Here is a 14,458-nt window from a genome sequence, read left to right on the forward strand (position 1 = left end):
GGTGTTTTGGAACAAAAGAGTCTTTGTGGATTGCACCTCATCCTTGGGAAGGTTCATCTCTTTGATTTTGGTGCAGGTCCTGTTTCCTCAAATTATCAAATTTCTGCCCCTGTTTGGGTTTTTTACAGGACTAGCTGTTCTGCGGAGCGCCAAAACAGTGGCTCTCAACAAGTGGCACAAGTTGAGAGCACATCGACATGACAGGGCTGGATCACTGACTGTTGACAATGAGGAGGAGATCCGAAATGTCTCTCCGGGAAAAAGCCTGGGCCTTAACCTGCGAAGCCCCATGTATCTTGGTGGTGTGGCAAGATCGGAAGTTCTTCCCAAGGCAATCAACATTACTGAGGGGATTGATGGCTGTATTGCTAAGGTGCGTCTCTATAGCAAGAACATGGCAACATTGTCTGTGCACGTGTTTACGCCCATTCGTAAAATGGCCTCCCCTTCGCCACTGATTCTAAGCACCAATTCATCAGCCAAAGACCAAAGAACTTCCTCTCCATGTCTGGCTTTCCTTTCTCATGCGCATAGCGTGTAAGTCAGTGAGGGAAGCCTGTGTTGATCAATCCCTCCCATCTCTCTCCTTGCCTCCAGCGAACAATGTCAGTGGGCGGCACAGCGTCACAGTGGTCCCACACTCCAAAGGCATGCAGGTTTGTAAGTGAACTGGCGTCTGTAAATTGTCCCCAGTGTGCAGGGTAGCACTAGTGTAAGGGTGATCGCTGATCAGCGTGGACTCGGTGGGCCGAAAGGTCTGTTTCCACGCTGTATCTCTAATACTAAAACTAAAACTCACCCCATCTCAGAAGAACACTCTCTCTTCAACCCATTCCCAGTTAAACGCTTTGTTTCTCTCCTCCCTTCCCAGGAAAATTCCATGCCCTTCCCCAGAGCAGTAAAGTACCCTGCCCCTCCACCACCCCAACAGAATACTCCACCTTTTCCCATTCTGTCAAATAACCTCCTCATGAAATACCCCTCATGAAATACCCCTCCACCCACCCTTCCCGGCCCTCTCACCATTATCGTGGCCCTCTGGCACTTCACGTTTGTTCGGCTCTTTTCTGCGCTATTTAAATGAAGTCAGTTATTTTTAAATGACTGATGAATTAAAATGGGCGGGAAAGGGGTAATTTGGAGGAAATAGATTTTAAGCACTCTTACTAAGTGGGTGCTTAAAGACATCATCGTGTCCGAGGGGCAATTAATCTTGGGGCAATCCTATGTAATCCTGGGGCACGATTGCTCCCCCCCTTCCCATCCTCCAAAGCAAACATATCCCCCCATATTCCCCTATCCATTTAGGAAGAGTGAAGTACTTTGGGTCTAAAATTTTGATTGGAATGAAAGCAAAACACTTTGCTGACGTGCCTGGTGTAAACGACACTCCCTGTGGTTGGCAGGTTGTTAAGTCACTGAGGGCCAGTATACCATGTGTATAGCATGTGTTGACCCTACACATCGTACCTCTCTGCTCTCAACTAGGTGCTAATCAACGGGAAGAAAGTGGATATCTCCTACACCTTTTTAGAGAGCCAGAACGTGGATCAATGTTACGACAACTCACCATGTGACCGGGTCCCTTGCCTGCATGGCGGAAGGTGTCTGATGACTGGAGAGTATGAGTATCAGTGCATCTGTACAAGTGACTATCAGGGTGAGTTGACGGAGAACTCCTACCTAACCTAGTTTCAATGATCGTGGTGAATAAAAGGGCTCTATAAAATCTTGATGCCAGCGCATGCCAATCTACAAGCAGGTCATAGAGTCACAAGGTGTGGAAACAGCCCCAGCGGCCCAACTTGCCCATACCGACCAACATGTCCCATCTACACTGGTCCCACTTGCCTGCGTTTGGCCCATATTTCTCTTAACATTTGGTCTTGAATTTGGAACATTAATGGATGTCACCTTGATTCAATGGGACAGTCCTGCAGTGGACATTGGCATTTTAATGGGCTTGGAGGTAAACATGCACTGTGTAAACTCTATGATGGAGTCACATTTTCTTGACACAATTCATGTTGTTATATAACATTCTGAGAGCGTTAGTTCATTTGTAAGAATGAAAAACATAGGTACATCTAACTCTGAATTAGACGGACAATAGACAATAGACAATAGGTGCAGGAGTAGGCCATTCAGCCCTTCGAGCCAGCACCGCCATTCAATGCGATCATGGCTGATCACTCTCAATCAGTACCCCGTTCCTGCCTTCTCCCCATACCCCCTCACTCCGCTATCCTTAAGAGCTCTATCCAGCTCTCTCTTGAAAGCATCCAACGAACTGGCCTCCACTGCCTTCTGAGGCAGAGAATTCCACACCTTCACCACTCTCTGACTGAAAACAGTCAATTAGATGTCAGTGTAGGCAGAAAAAACGGCAGATGCTGGAATTTTCTGCAAAACACTAAGTGCTGGATGCTTCTTTAATCCCGATTCAATACGTGAACCGAAATTTGATTTCAACTCTTTTCTGTTTCTAGGTGAACACTGCGAAATCTCCCAGGATAAATGTTTGCAGGGAAACCCATGCATGAATGGCGGGACGTGTGAGAAGGGGCAATGCTTGTGCCCCATGGGATACACTGGATCATACTGCGAGCTAGGTACAGACTTGTTACAATCACATCCCAAATCCCCAGCTTCTGAGAGATTGTTAACATGTTTTCTATGCCCAGGAGAATATGTTGGTTTAAAGATCTAATTAATGGCAGTCAAAGGGTTTCTTTAATAATGATGTATCTGTGTCGTTAAGGAGCAGGTTACCGTGGTTATTTATGTAACAAGAACACAGGAATTGGTCGCTCAGTTCCTCAAGCTTGCCTTGCCTTTAAATATGATCACAGCCGATTTAACCTAGGCCTCACAAAATGCTGGAGTAACTCAGTGGGTCAGGCAGCATCTCGGGAGAGAAAGAATGGGTGACGTTTCGGGTCGAGACCCTTCTTCAGGCTGTTCCTCTTCTCTGCCAGTTCTATATAATCTTAAATTCCCCAATATTTCAAAAGTAGATCTATTTCTGTTTTTAAAATCCCAATGGTCCAGCCTCCACAACTCTCTGAGGTAGAGAATTCCAAGATTCACCGCCCTCTGCAATAAGGTATTCCCATGCGTTTCAGATTTTCCGCCCCCTTTTTTTAATCATGAGGCATAGTTAGTGACACTCTTTCTCACGGAAACATCTTAAAATTCACCCTGTTGTACCCTCTTAGGATCTAAACATTTCCATTATCCCCCTAATTCTTCTAAACTCTTTGAACGTATATAAATCTAATGTTTTCAGCTGTTCAACATCGGGCAGCTCTCTCATCTCAGGAATTAACCATCAGAATCCCATTCAATTATAGCAATATGTTATATCAAAATGTTTCCTTCCCTCTGACAATTAAGACCAATATACCGCCTACCTTCCTACTTGCTAAACCTGCCCACGAACCTTGTAGTTCATGCACAAGAACTCCAAGGTGCCTCTGTACTCCACTCATTTATAGTCTCTTTAAGTAACGATCTGCCTATTGATCCCCCCTACCAAAGGGCAGACTCTAAATCATTCCTGAGTTAAACTCCATTTGCCAAGCTTTCTTCAGGATAAATGTTTATTTATTCCATCCCTTTATAGTGGAATACCATCTGAGGGTTCTTCTCAAAATCATAAAATAACAAAAACAGGCCAATGACAGATTATTGACAGGAATGAATAGAAGCATTGAGGGAAAAAAAGCAATGGGCTGTAACCAACATCTTAAAGGAACAAAAGATGCCGAGAGGGAAGGAGTTTCACAGCTCTGGTCCTGGAGCCTGAGTTCAAAGTAACCAGTGGTGGGTGAAGGGAAGAGATGGGAGCAGCTGAAGGGATTTTAAACCAAGACAATAATTAACATTTTGTGGAGTTACAGAATACAAAAGCATGAGTGGAACATCTCTAAGTCCAGACTGTTGAACATAATTGACTTCAATTGACAAGGTCACAATACAATCATAAAGACCGCTTCCCTTTCACGTTATGCCGACAAAAGAAACTACAGATTCAGGAATCTGGACAATAAGACAGAATGCTGGAAGGGCTCAGCAGGTCAGGAGCTCGACGGAATCAAGGGATATGGGGAGAAAGCAGGAACGGGGTACTGATTTTGGATGATCAGCCATGATCATATTGAATGGCGGTGCTGGCTCGAAGGGCCGAATGGCCTACTCCTGCACCTATTTTCTATGTTTCTATGTCAGCTCAGGCAGCATCTGTAGAGGCAATGGGTGCAAGTCAACATTTCAGATGGAGACCTTGCATCAGGACTGAAGGGAAAGAGGAAGGATTGTCAGTATATATTAGAACATAGGGGGATAGTTCAGAGACAAATAATGCTATATACTGGCAAATAATGGACAGATGGAACGTTGGGGGAGGGGAAGTTGTCCATTTTTTAATGACCTAGATGCAAGCCATTTAGTCCAATTCGTCCATGCTGACTCTATGGAGAAATCCCATTAGCCCTATTTGCCCCATGAATTTCCCTACAACGTATCCCCCACACTTGTAAGATAATGGTGCCAGCAAACATCTAACAGTCACCAGGCCCCTTGCCTTGGAATCTAAATGAAACATTAGATTGAAGGAAATATTAAGAGTATTGGAGTCACCACCAATCAGGCAGCTCAGGCAATGCTGGTGATGCCGAACGTTGCTTCTGTCATTAATTAGTGTGATTCATTATACTAAATCTCTTATTAAGTTTTAACACTGCCTGTTTATGAGTTGTGCATGCCCAACACCACTCCTCCAAAGCACACACTCTATTCTGAGCTCTGTCATGGGTTGAGATTACCAAGAGAGAACAAAAGATTCGAGGATTCAAATGCAATGTTCCTACGCACTCCTGGGAACCTCTGGAGATGGACCATTCCAAATGGTGTTGTGAACTTCATGGCCTTGCTTCGGGGGCATGCAGGAGCCTGCACAAGCACACGAGGGACCAAAGCAACTCGCAACCGCACACCCATCAACCATCTCCTGCTCCATCTGTGGAAGAGTCTGTACCACCCACACTGGCCTCATCAGCCATCTTAGATGTAGCACAGAGCAAAGGCAAGTCATCCTCGATCCCGAGGGACTATCAAAGCAGTGATCGTGTAATAGTGCTTTGAGACTGCAGGTGGTACCATTAACATTTGAGAAGGGAAAAGCCCAAGGAAAGTATTTGGTGTTGATTCATCCTCTGTGGGCAATGGAAGCGGATTCAGCTTATCCAATGTATTTATCTCAATCCCTTTACAATTTTATACGGGATCGGGGAGGATAATCGCAGGATAAGTCAATTAGGACTGAGAAGAGCAGTATTTTTTTAATTAGAGGTAATTCCATATCTCAAAGGATTGCAGATAGTGACTCATTAAATATTGAGAGTTAAAAATAATAATCACAGACACAAAGGATGTGGGGACAAGGAGAAATGGAGTTGAGGTTTTGGGTCGTCAAAATGTTGGACTCAGCCTAAGGGGCCGAACACCCCCATCCTCCTAATTCTAATGATCTGTGGATCAAGGGGGGGGTTCTTGCTTTTCAGTAGGATAAACTTGGTGACTGATTTGTGCACAGCAAGTACCCAAAAAAACACAATGAATAGAGGTCATTGTTTTATTAGCTTTCTTTGTCATTTCCTGCATTCCATGGCAAGGGAATCAGCTGGAGCAGAAGAACCTGGAGAATTAAAGCTTCGAGCCACCTTCTGAGAACCAAAGTAAAATATTACATTTTGAAGAATGCTTGTGCTTGTTTCCACTTTGGCAAACTTTATGCAATTCACAGCTCCTAATGGTAAATGCATAGCCTGATATGCTCCTTAATCTTTGAAGGGTGCTGAATTCAGGCATGAGTACATTGTGAAGTTGTTGAGGAAATCTTTTTGTGCGACATATATCTAAGATTTCAGGAGCATATTTGATTTAGTTACTTGCTGCTCTTGAACATAAAGATGGATCATGAGGTGAGCAATCAACAAGATGACAAACACATCCTCAGTGTTTACTGCTATCAGTCAATGGTTGCTACATCAGACCCAAAGACTCTGCACCTAAGTTACAATGGGCAATTACATCTAGGAACTTAATATCCATGTTTAGCCATGTTCTTCATGAATGGAGCTTTGGCAATAGACAATGCTACGGTGACACTGTGCATTTCCATTGTGAAAGACTATGCATTTTGACAAGGCATTAGACAATAGGTGCAGGAGTAGGCCATTCGGCCCTTCGAGCCAGCACCACCATTCAATGTGATCATGGCTGATCATTCTCAATCAGTACCCCGTTCCTGCCTTCTCCCCATACCCCCTGACTCTGTTATCCTTAAGAGCTCTATCTAGCTCTCTCTTGAATGCATTCAGAGACTTGGCCTCCACTGCCTTCTGAGGCAGTGAATTCCACAGATTCACAACTCTCTGACTGAAAAAGGTTTTCCTCATCTCCGTTCTAAATGGCCTACCTCTTATTCTTAAACCCTGGGCATTGCTCTGGGCAGGATCAAACGTACCATTTATTAACTATCAATCATTGTGTTTGGATCTTCAATTTAGAGGAAGTAGATTTTCCTGTGGCTTGGTAAAGTTCCAGTTTGCTTGGTAAAGTTCCTCTTCTCTGTTCACTTCTCACAACTCATCGCCAAAATCTGACCAAAAAGAATAACAGAATCCTTGACCGTCCCGTCTGTGGCTTTGCAATAAGCAGATCTGAGCACTGAACACCGTTCAGCCCTTTATCCAAATTCTACACAGACCTGATCACTGCTTTCAAGCTGAGTACCTTTTCAGCTTTTTTTTAAAATGACCATAACATGGAGGAAAGTCTTTATTTTAAATGCTGAGGAGAACCTTGTTCAGATATCTCTGGGGTTGCAGTGGCCATAGATTCCATCTGTAGGCCAGGGACGACCTTCCATTCAGGTTATCGAAAGTGTCTTCATTTGTCTTCATACGTGAAGCTTGTTTGAGACCTTGCATGCAGAACCTCAAAACCTGAAAGTCCCTGTCTTCAGCAGATTATGTTCATTAATTTGTAGGGCTCATTGGATGCTCTAGATTCTCAAAAGTCCGTTTCCGCTTTATTCATCCTGCTTTGAAGAATATCATTCTTCCTTCGGATGGTGTGGCTCAGTTCTGGGATATGTTCTCACACCAGCTGCAGGAGTCCAAGCCAATAATGCACATTATCCTCTCATAGTGTTTCCTGCCTTGACATTGTTGGGCAGGAACACTGCCACCTTAACACCGGTGGAACGCAGCGCAGATATGCCTAGTCTCTTGACCTTTGGTGTCACATTGGGTTGTAACTTGGCTCTCTTTGACATCCTTCAATATCTTGCATTGAGTTCACCAGCAGTTGATTCCAATTTTGACTCGTCAAACATCCGCAGCAGTCTGCAACATTTCGGATGAGCTTCTTACAGTAACTATGGTTGAGGAATAGTTAAAATCAATGTCTAGCACATATAAATGAACGATTATTTCCTGTTATCGTGATCTCAACTTTGAAACCTAATATACTTACCAATACCCCATCAAATATCATCAAATAGCATGGAACGTGGAAAACTCCAACCACCTACACAAACATAGCCTCTGAAAAGATGCTTTGCTTCTGAGTCAATGATCTTTGTGTCAAGAAATGAGGGGTTTTAGATGGTATCTATCACTGTAATCTTCCTGCCTGTGGAAGAAATTTTATTTTGTTCTTTTGTTTGGTTGGGATTTTAATATCTACAAGACGTGGATGAAAAGCTTTTGCTGCTCTGATTATTTATTTAAGAAGCAAAGGCACGTAGACGTAAATATGTAATGGTGTTGCAATTCATCTGGAGCCTCTAGACAAGCCAATTGCCCTGTTTCATACGAATAAGAGGCACTTTCAAGAGTCGGTCCTCTGAGCAAGCTATCTGCTTCACATCACCGAACACTAGTGCCTGTGCCAATCAACAGAAGACGATGAGCACTCTAACAAAGCCAAGCAGACTTCCATCTTTCTTCATTCTGCTTCTGTATCACATCACAGCATCCTCACAATTGCCAAAATCCCGAGAGCACAATAATCAGTTTTCATGAAAGTGATTGCCTTCGCATTTTTCACACATTTCGCTGCTCGACTTTTAAAAAAAGGTTACGGTGATTTAAGTCTGAAGATCGCATGGACCTGTGGGGCATTCTGAAGTGGTTCATTCAAGGGTATTGTATGGCCAGGCTTGTTCACTTGTTTGTGGAATAACAAGTATTGTGCCAGAGATGCGTTTATTAATGTTTCTCTTCCCTAAAGTCTAGGATATTTGATGATCTATAATGAGATTCAATGGCTTGTTAATAAGTTTATTTGCACTTACACAGGAATGCCTGCCCCAGCACCAGAATGGCTCATGGAGGGTAGTGCGGGTAATGTCATTTACCAATGTGTTGACCTTTAATCTAACAGGAAGTGACGACGGTGTCTAATTTGGCATGATTCCATAGACCTAGCTGCTTATAATCTTTTGCTTTTGTTACATTTGTTTGTTAAATGATGCACTGAAGCCTGAGGGGATTTTCCCCGATACAGTGGATTCCCAGCAGCTAACTCTGGCCCAGATGTTGCTGAACAAACTGAAGAGCTACCATTTGATTCCACTTATCTCTTTGGATGCAAAATGTTCGGGCTCCTTGATGACTGAGTAATTTAGTCTTATCTGAGGTCGCCAGATCAGGTTATTCGTCACCTCCCACGTTCAACTGGCCAGCAAGACTTTTCTCCTCAACTTTAATATTTGTGTAACTAATGATAAGAAATGAGACACAGCATATCCGTTAAATTGGTGAAGGGTCGTCTCCCTGACTGCCTTACAGGAAAGAAGTCGAGAAGGTTCCTTCACTCCCAAACATTTCAGTTCATTTCCTTACTTCTCTTCCCAGCCTTTTTCCCAGTTTTTCTTTTCCCCTCAATGATGCTGAGACTTCCCGCATTATACTTGTTTGTCACTGACCGAGCTGTTTGCAGTAAACAACACTCGAATGCTGCGGAGCCAGCTGCCTTGTTTCACCCACGCCAGCCTTTCATCCATGAAGTTCAACCATTCCAGTCACACACAATGTCACCTGAGCAACTGGATCCCTTTCAGTGATAAGCAGGAAAATCTTACATTCAGATTAGAATTATTCGACTGTTAGAAACACTCAGCTGTTGTGGCTCAGTATTTGAGAGGAATAGAATGAGTGGCGAATTAGTAACACTGGTGGACAATCGAGGTGGCACTATGGCGCAGCAGCAGAGTTGCTGCCTTACAGCACCAAAGACCCAGGTTCGATCCTGACTACGGGTGCTGTCTGTACGGAGTTTGTACATACTCCCAGTGACCACGTGGGTTTTCTCCGGTTGTTCCGGTTTCTACCCACACTCCAAAAACATGCGTTTGCAGGTTAATTGGCTTTGGTAAAATTTTTAAGGTTACATCACTGATGATGTGTTCAGGAGCATCAAGAGATGTATTTATCAACCACTAGTATGTGATAGTGATAGTGTACGGCACGATCGTTGGTTGGCATGGACTCAGTGGGCCGAAAGGCCTGTTTCCGTGCTGTATCTCTAAAGTCCAAAGTCTAAATATTTGCAATTGACTTGGCTGAGTGCAAGCTCAGACATTAAATTCAATCCCTGGTGCATCATTTAGCTTCATCTGCAAATGATCATTACTAACACTTTCATGTAGTGTCTTTAAACCATTGATTGGAATGAAACCCAGACCTTTATCACAGTTCCCTCATTTTCTGTGTAAACCATTGACGGAGAAGGATGTCTCCTGTTGCGATGCCTAAACCATTTACCCCACATAACCCATTCAGTTGAAAAGTTCAACCAGCTACGGTATAAGGTTCAGAGCTCGCTGACAACATTTTCTCCATGTTTGGTTCACAAGCTGGCCTGATACACATGTTCTCGTACAGAAATAGTTCAAGGCACTATATGAAAGAAATCACAAATACTTTAACAAAATTAACCCTATCACCTAAAGATGATAGTCGGTGATAGTACTATATTGTAAATAATGTTAAATGGTTACCAGATTAAGCAATCAGCCACCCATTCGATGATCATTTTCATTGAGATTTGTACGGAATTATGTTTTTAATGAAAACACGGTTGATTTATTCACAAGTGAAATTAATTTCTTTATTTGTTTGTGATCAATGTCCCTTTTGACGTCACTATTGGAAGTTGTTCGGGGACTGTTAGGTTCTACATTCATTTGTATAATGTATGATTTGTTTGATTATTACAGTTTTATGAGAGGAATTATTTTTCCACCTTTTGCCGTAGGAATTTCCATTTTGACCGATTTTATTTTGCCGGGTGTCCCAAAGACAATGGAAAATGTAGGAGCATCGGAGCCAAAGTGTGGGGAGCAAGAGTGCACAATTGTAATGTGATAATGACCAGATAAACTGTTTCCCTATGAATGAGGAATGAGCACTGGTCCGTATGGCAGGAGAATCCTCCTACATGGTTAGAGATGACCACGTGTGCTTCTTATTTGCGTCCTTTGGAGAAAACAGAAGAAGCCCTAATTTAACATTTTATCCAAAATACATCTCAAACAGGATAGCTTTCCCTCAGTACTGCATTGAAATGCCAGCCAAGGATTTGTATTGAACTCTCTGAAGTGAGCCAGACACGTTAGTTTAGTCTAGTTTATTATTGTCACGTGTACAGAGGTACAGTGAAAAGCTTTTGTGCTGCGTGCTATCCAGTGGCCAAAAATACTATACATGATTACAATCAAGCACTCCACAGTGTACATATACAGGATAAAGGGTAAAACGTTTAGAGCAAGATAAAGTCCAGTAAAGTCCAATTAAAGATAGTTTCAAGGTTTTCAATGGGGTAGATGGAAGGTCAGGACCGCTTTCTAGTTAGATAGGGAACGTTTCAGTTGCCTGATAACAGCTGGGAAGAGACTGTCCCTGGATCTGGAGGTTAACGTCTTCTGTACCTCTTGCCTGAGGGGAGAGGAGGGAGTGTCCAGGGTTAGACTGGTCCTTGATTATGGTGGTGGCCTTGCTGAGGGAGGCAGCATGAACACTGACTCTACCCCATAACCTATAACTCAGGTGAGAGGTGACCACAGATCCAGAGTCACCTTGGTGTTACAGCACTAGATTGGAAAGAAGAAGGCTTCCAGCTCTCTTGAGGAGCCCTTGACACATGTACTTGGTGCAGTGTTACAGCTAGTAGAGCCGCTACCTCACAGTTCCAGATACCCGAGTTCCCTCCTGGCCCCTTGTGTTGTCTGTGTGGAATTTGCACGTTCTCCCTGTGACTGCATGGGTTTTCCGAGGTCTCTCAATTCCTTCCCAAAGACGTGCTGGTTCACAGGTTAATGGGCAGACGTAATTTCCCCCCACTGTAGATGAATTGCAGGGAATGTGTTCGGAAATAGGTTACCGGGGAAATGAACGGGGGAATGGGATTGATGTGAGCAACAGCATGAAATCTGCAGATTGAAATGGCCTCCCATGGATCATGGAGTTTTTTGATTGAGTTCACTCGTCTAATGAGGCAAGAAATCTCAGAACAGCAGGGATTTCATTAGTCAGTCAAAAAATAAAAAACTCATTTGAGTCGCAACTGAGGACTGTGGAATGGAAGTGTATATTGTGCAGTTTATTCACTTTGTTTCTTTATCAACTTATTGTTGATACATAGGATTGATTGGTGTGTGCTGTTGACAGGTCCCTCATTCTCTAGGACCCACTGAATGCTTGGATTATTATAGCAGCTGGAGTGGGCCTTTATCCTCTTCAAATCTCATTTGAGGAGATATGTTGATTTTGTGCATTAGTTTTCATCTTGCAAAAATGGAAAAACCAGGGGGTGGGGTGGGGGGGGGGGGGGCATTTTTAGGATTAGCAATCAGGCGTAGCACCCCTATGTCGTGATTCAGTAATACTTTTTATATAGACAAGGTTTTACATCAGGTGGATAGCACAGGGAATAATAGTTCATTTTTCAGAGTTCTGCCAGTGACTGATTGGAAGATCAATCAGAGTCTGAGATGGATAAACTGTGTGCCGTTGCGATGGATTGCTACTCATGTAATCTGTAAATGTTATGTCTGTGCAGATTCTCCTGTGCAGTATGGAGCCTTCTTCCACAGTGGGGGTCATATCATTTTACCAAAACAGATGTTCCCCCGGAGGTAAGGTTGCCACAGTGCTGGGGGTGGTGGCAATGTGGGTGCAGGGGGTGGAGGAGCTGCCAGGGCATTGCAGTGGGGGGGGGGGGTGTGACTGCTTGGGAGCTTGATGTGGGCATGGGTGCGGCTGCATGGTTGCGGGGGTGAGGGAGTGACTGCGTGGGAGCGTGGCACAGACAAGGTGGTGAGCGCGTGGGATGTAGGATGAGCCGCACTCCATTAGGCACCTGCCTGGTGACCGGTGATGAGCTGTGAATCGTAAACCGAGTCAGCGAGTTGAGAAAACATGGTCTCCGTCTCTTTGGGCTTTGGTGGGTATGCAGAGGGTGAGGGTTAACCGGAATTTGTAATTAAAGGGTTTTAAGATTGTGAGTTTATTTCTTTGATGTAATTGTACATCTCAGGACTCGGAGTCCTTTGGCCCCGACCCGCTGGTATTGAGTCTGTCAGACCACGTGGAAACTGGGGAAATATGCTGTACTTTCAATGAATCTGATGCCCGTGGGCACACATTGTCATCCTTCCCCCCCCCCCTCCAGATGGGATATGTGGTAATTCCAATTAAACCCACCCTCCCTAGGTTAAGGATCTTCACATTATCCTGGCAAAGGCATTTTCTGAATGTTCCAATCCACACAGGGTTGATCTTTCTTAACGTCCACAGTTCGTAATCCTACAGTTGTCTCAACTTTCCTCAATGTCATTTGGGCCATAGATTCCTCGTCAAAGCGATGAGCTGACCCTCCACCCCAACCATGTTGTTCCCAAACGCTGACTGGGTGACTTTGGCCTCGCCATCAATGAGGCCACTTGGCCTTTAGTGGAGATAGTTGGGACTACAGTGGTACCCTTCAAGAGGGACATGTGCAACTTGTAGCAGGAGCCCTCCACTCAGTAATCGTGGGTATGATGGAAAGAGCCACAAAGCAGGTATGGCAGCATCTCTGGAGAACATGGATAAGCGACTGGAGTCTGCAGAAAGGTCCCGACCCAAAACATCCCCAGTCCAAGTTCTCCAGAGATGTTGCCTGACCCGTTGAGTTTCTCCACAACAAACCACCTGTAAACCAGCATTTGCAGTAACTTGTTTCTGCATAGGTATTAAAATCTAGAAGGTTTCCTCCTGCATGGGGCTTAGTGGGAGGACTCAGACTACTTAAGGCATTTTATTTCTTTCCATTTAAGCTCTGATTTAATGTCCACAGTTCCCCTTCTGCCCCTGAGACAATCGAAATGGAGGTTCGCACAAGCACACGCGATGGCCTCTTGCTTTGGCAGGGTGTGGTAAGTGCTGACAAGCCAATGTAAATGTTTGCGCTTAGAAACTGCTTTGCTACATTTCAATGGCATTAGAATGGTAATAACTTTAATGGTAAAAACCAAACTGTTGGAGGAACCTAGCAGGCGAGGCAGCATCTGTAGAAGGAAAGTGATCGTCGATGTTTCAGGTTAGGACCCTGCATCAGGACTGAGCGTGTAGAGTAAGATGGTTAGTATAAAGACTGAGAGGGATAAGTGAGGCCGAGGCCTGAAGCTGACAGGTGCAACTGAGTGAAGTGGGGATGGTGAGCAGGTGGAAAGAGATGGGGGAATGGGGGAGAGGGAGGAGGAAGTTTCAAGAGAGAGCTAGGAAGGGGATCAGTGAAAACAGATAAAGCTGAGGAGGATAATGGACAGATGGGGGTGATGGTGAATCTAGGTAAAGGGGGAAGGGCGGGTGGGATTATAGATGGGGGTCGAGGAATGGAATAGAAGAACAGAGGGAACTGAGGTGGATTGATAAGGGTGTGAAAGGAAAACAGAGGTATAAAGTGATCCCAACAACAATCACATCTCCCCAAACTTTCTGTTTTCCGCACGGACCACTCTCTCCATGTGTCCCTGCTCTGGTAAACCCTCCCACTTACCCTTACATGTCCAGGTTAGTGTCTCTACAACACAAGGAGATGCAATATTTGTCCACACATTGGGTTGAGAGAGAAAAATAGATCAGCCACGATCGAATGGTGGAGCAGACTTGATGGGCCGAATGGCCTAATTCTGTTCATATGTCTTATGATCTACGGGTTTTAATGTTTTAGTTGTTAGTTTTAGAGATAGAGTGTGGAAACAGGCCTTTCAGCCCACCGACTACTGATCATCCGTACACTAGTTCTATCCCTACACAGGATCCTGCACACTAGGGACAATTTACCAAAGCATATTAACCTACAAGCCTGGACGTCTTTCGAATATGGGAGGAAACTGGAGCAC

General features: G+C 44.2%; 1 protein-coding gene across 1 annotated transcript in view; it reads left to right on the forward strand.

Annotated features, from left to right (window-relative positions):
• hspg2 (heparan sulfate proteoglycan 2) overlaps window positions 1-14,458 on the forward strand; it is a 389,926-nt gene that overhangs the window by 359,574 nt on the left and 15,894 nt on the right. Inside the window, exons 93-98 of the mRNA XM_078425384.1 lie at window positions 129-373; window positions 1,489-1,660; window positions 2,490-2,612; window positions 8,370-8,414; window positions 12,133-12,208; window positions 13,411-13,489. Coding sequence (XP_078281510.1) covers window positions 129-373; window positions 1,489-1,660; window positions 2,490-2,612; window positions 8,370-8,414; window positions 12,133-12,208; window positions 13,411-13,489 — 740 coding nt within the window. The remainder of the gene's footprint in view (window positions 1-128; window positions 374-1,488; window positions 1,661-2,489; window positions 2,613-8,369; window positions 8,415-12,132; window positions 12,209-13,410; window positions 13,490-14,458) is intronic.

This window comes from Rhinoraja longicauda, chromosome 30, assembly GCF_053455715.1.
Source record: "Rhinoraja longicauda isolate Sanriku21f chromosome 30, sRhiLon1.1, whole genome shotgun sequence".
Classification (NCBI taxonomy): domain Eukaryota; kingdom Metazoa; phylum Chordata; class Chondrichthyes; order Rajiformes; family Arhynchobatidae; genus Rhinoraja; species Rhinoraja longicauda.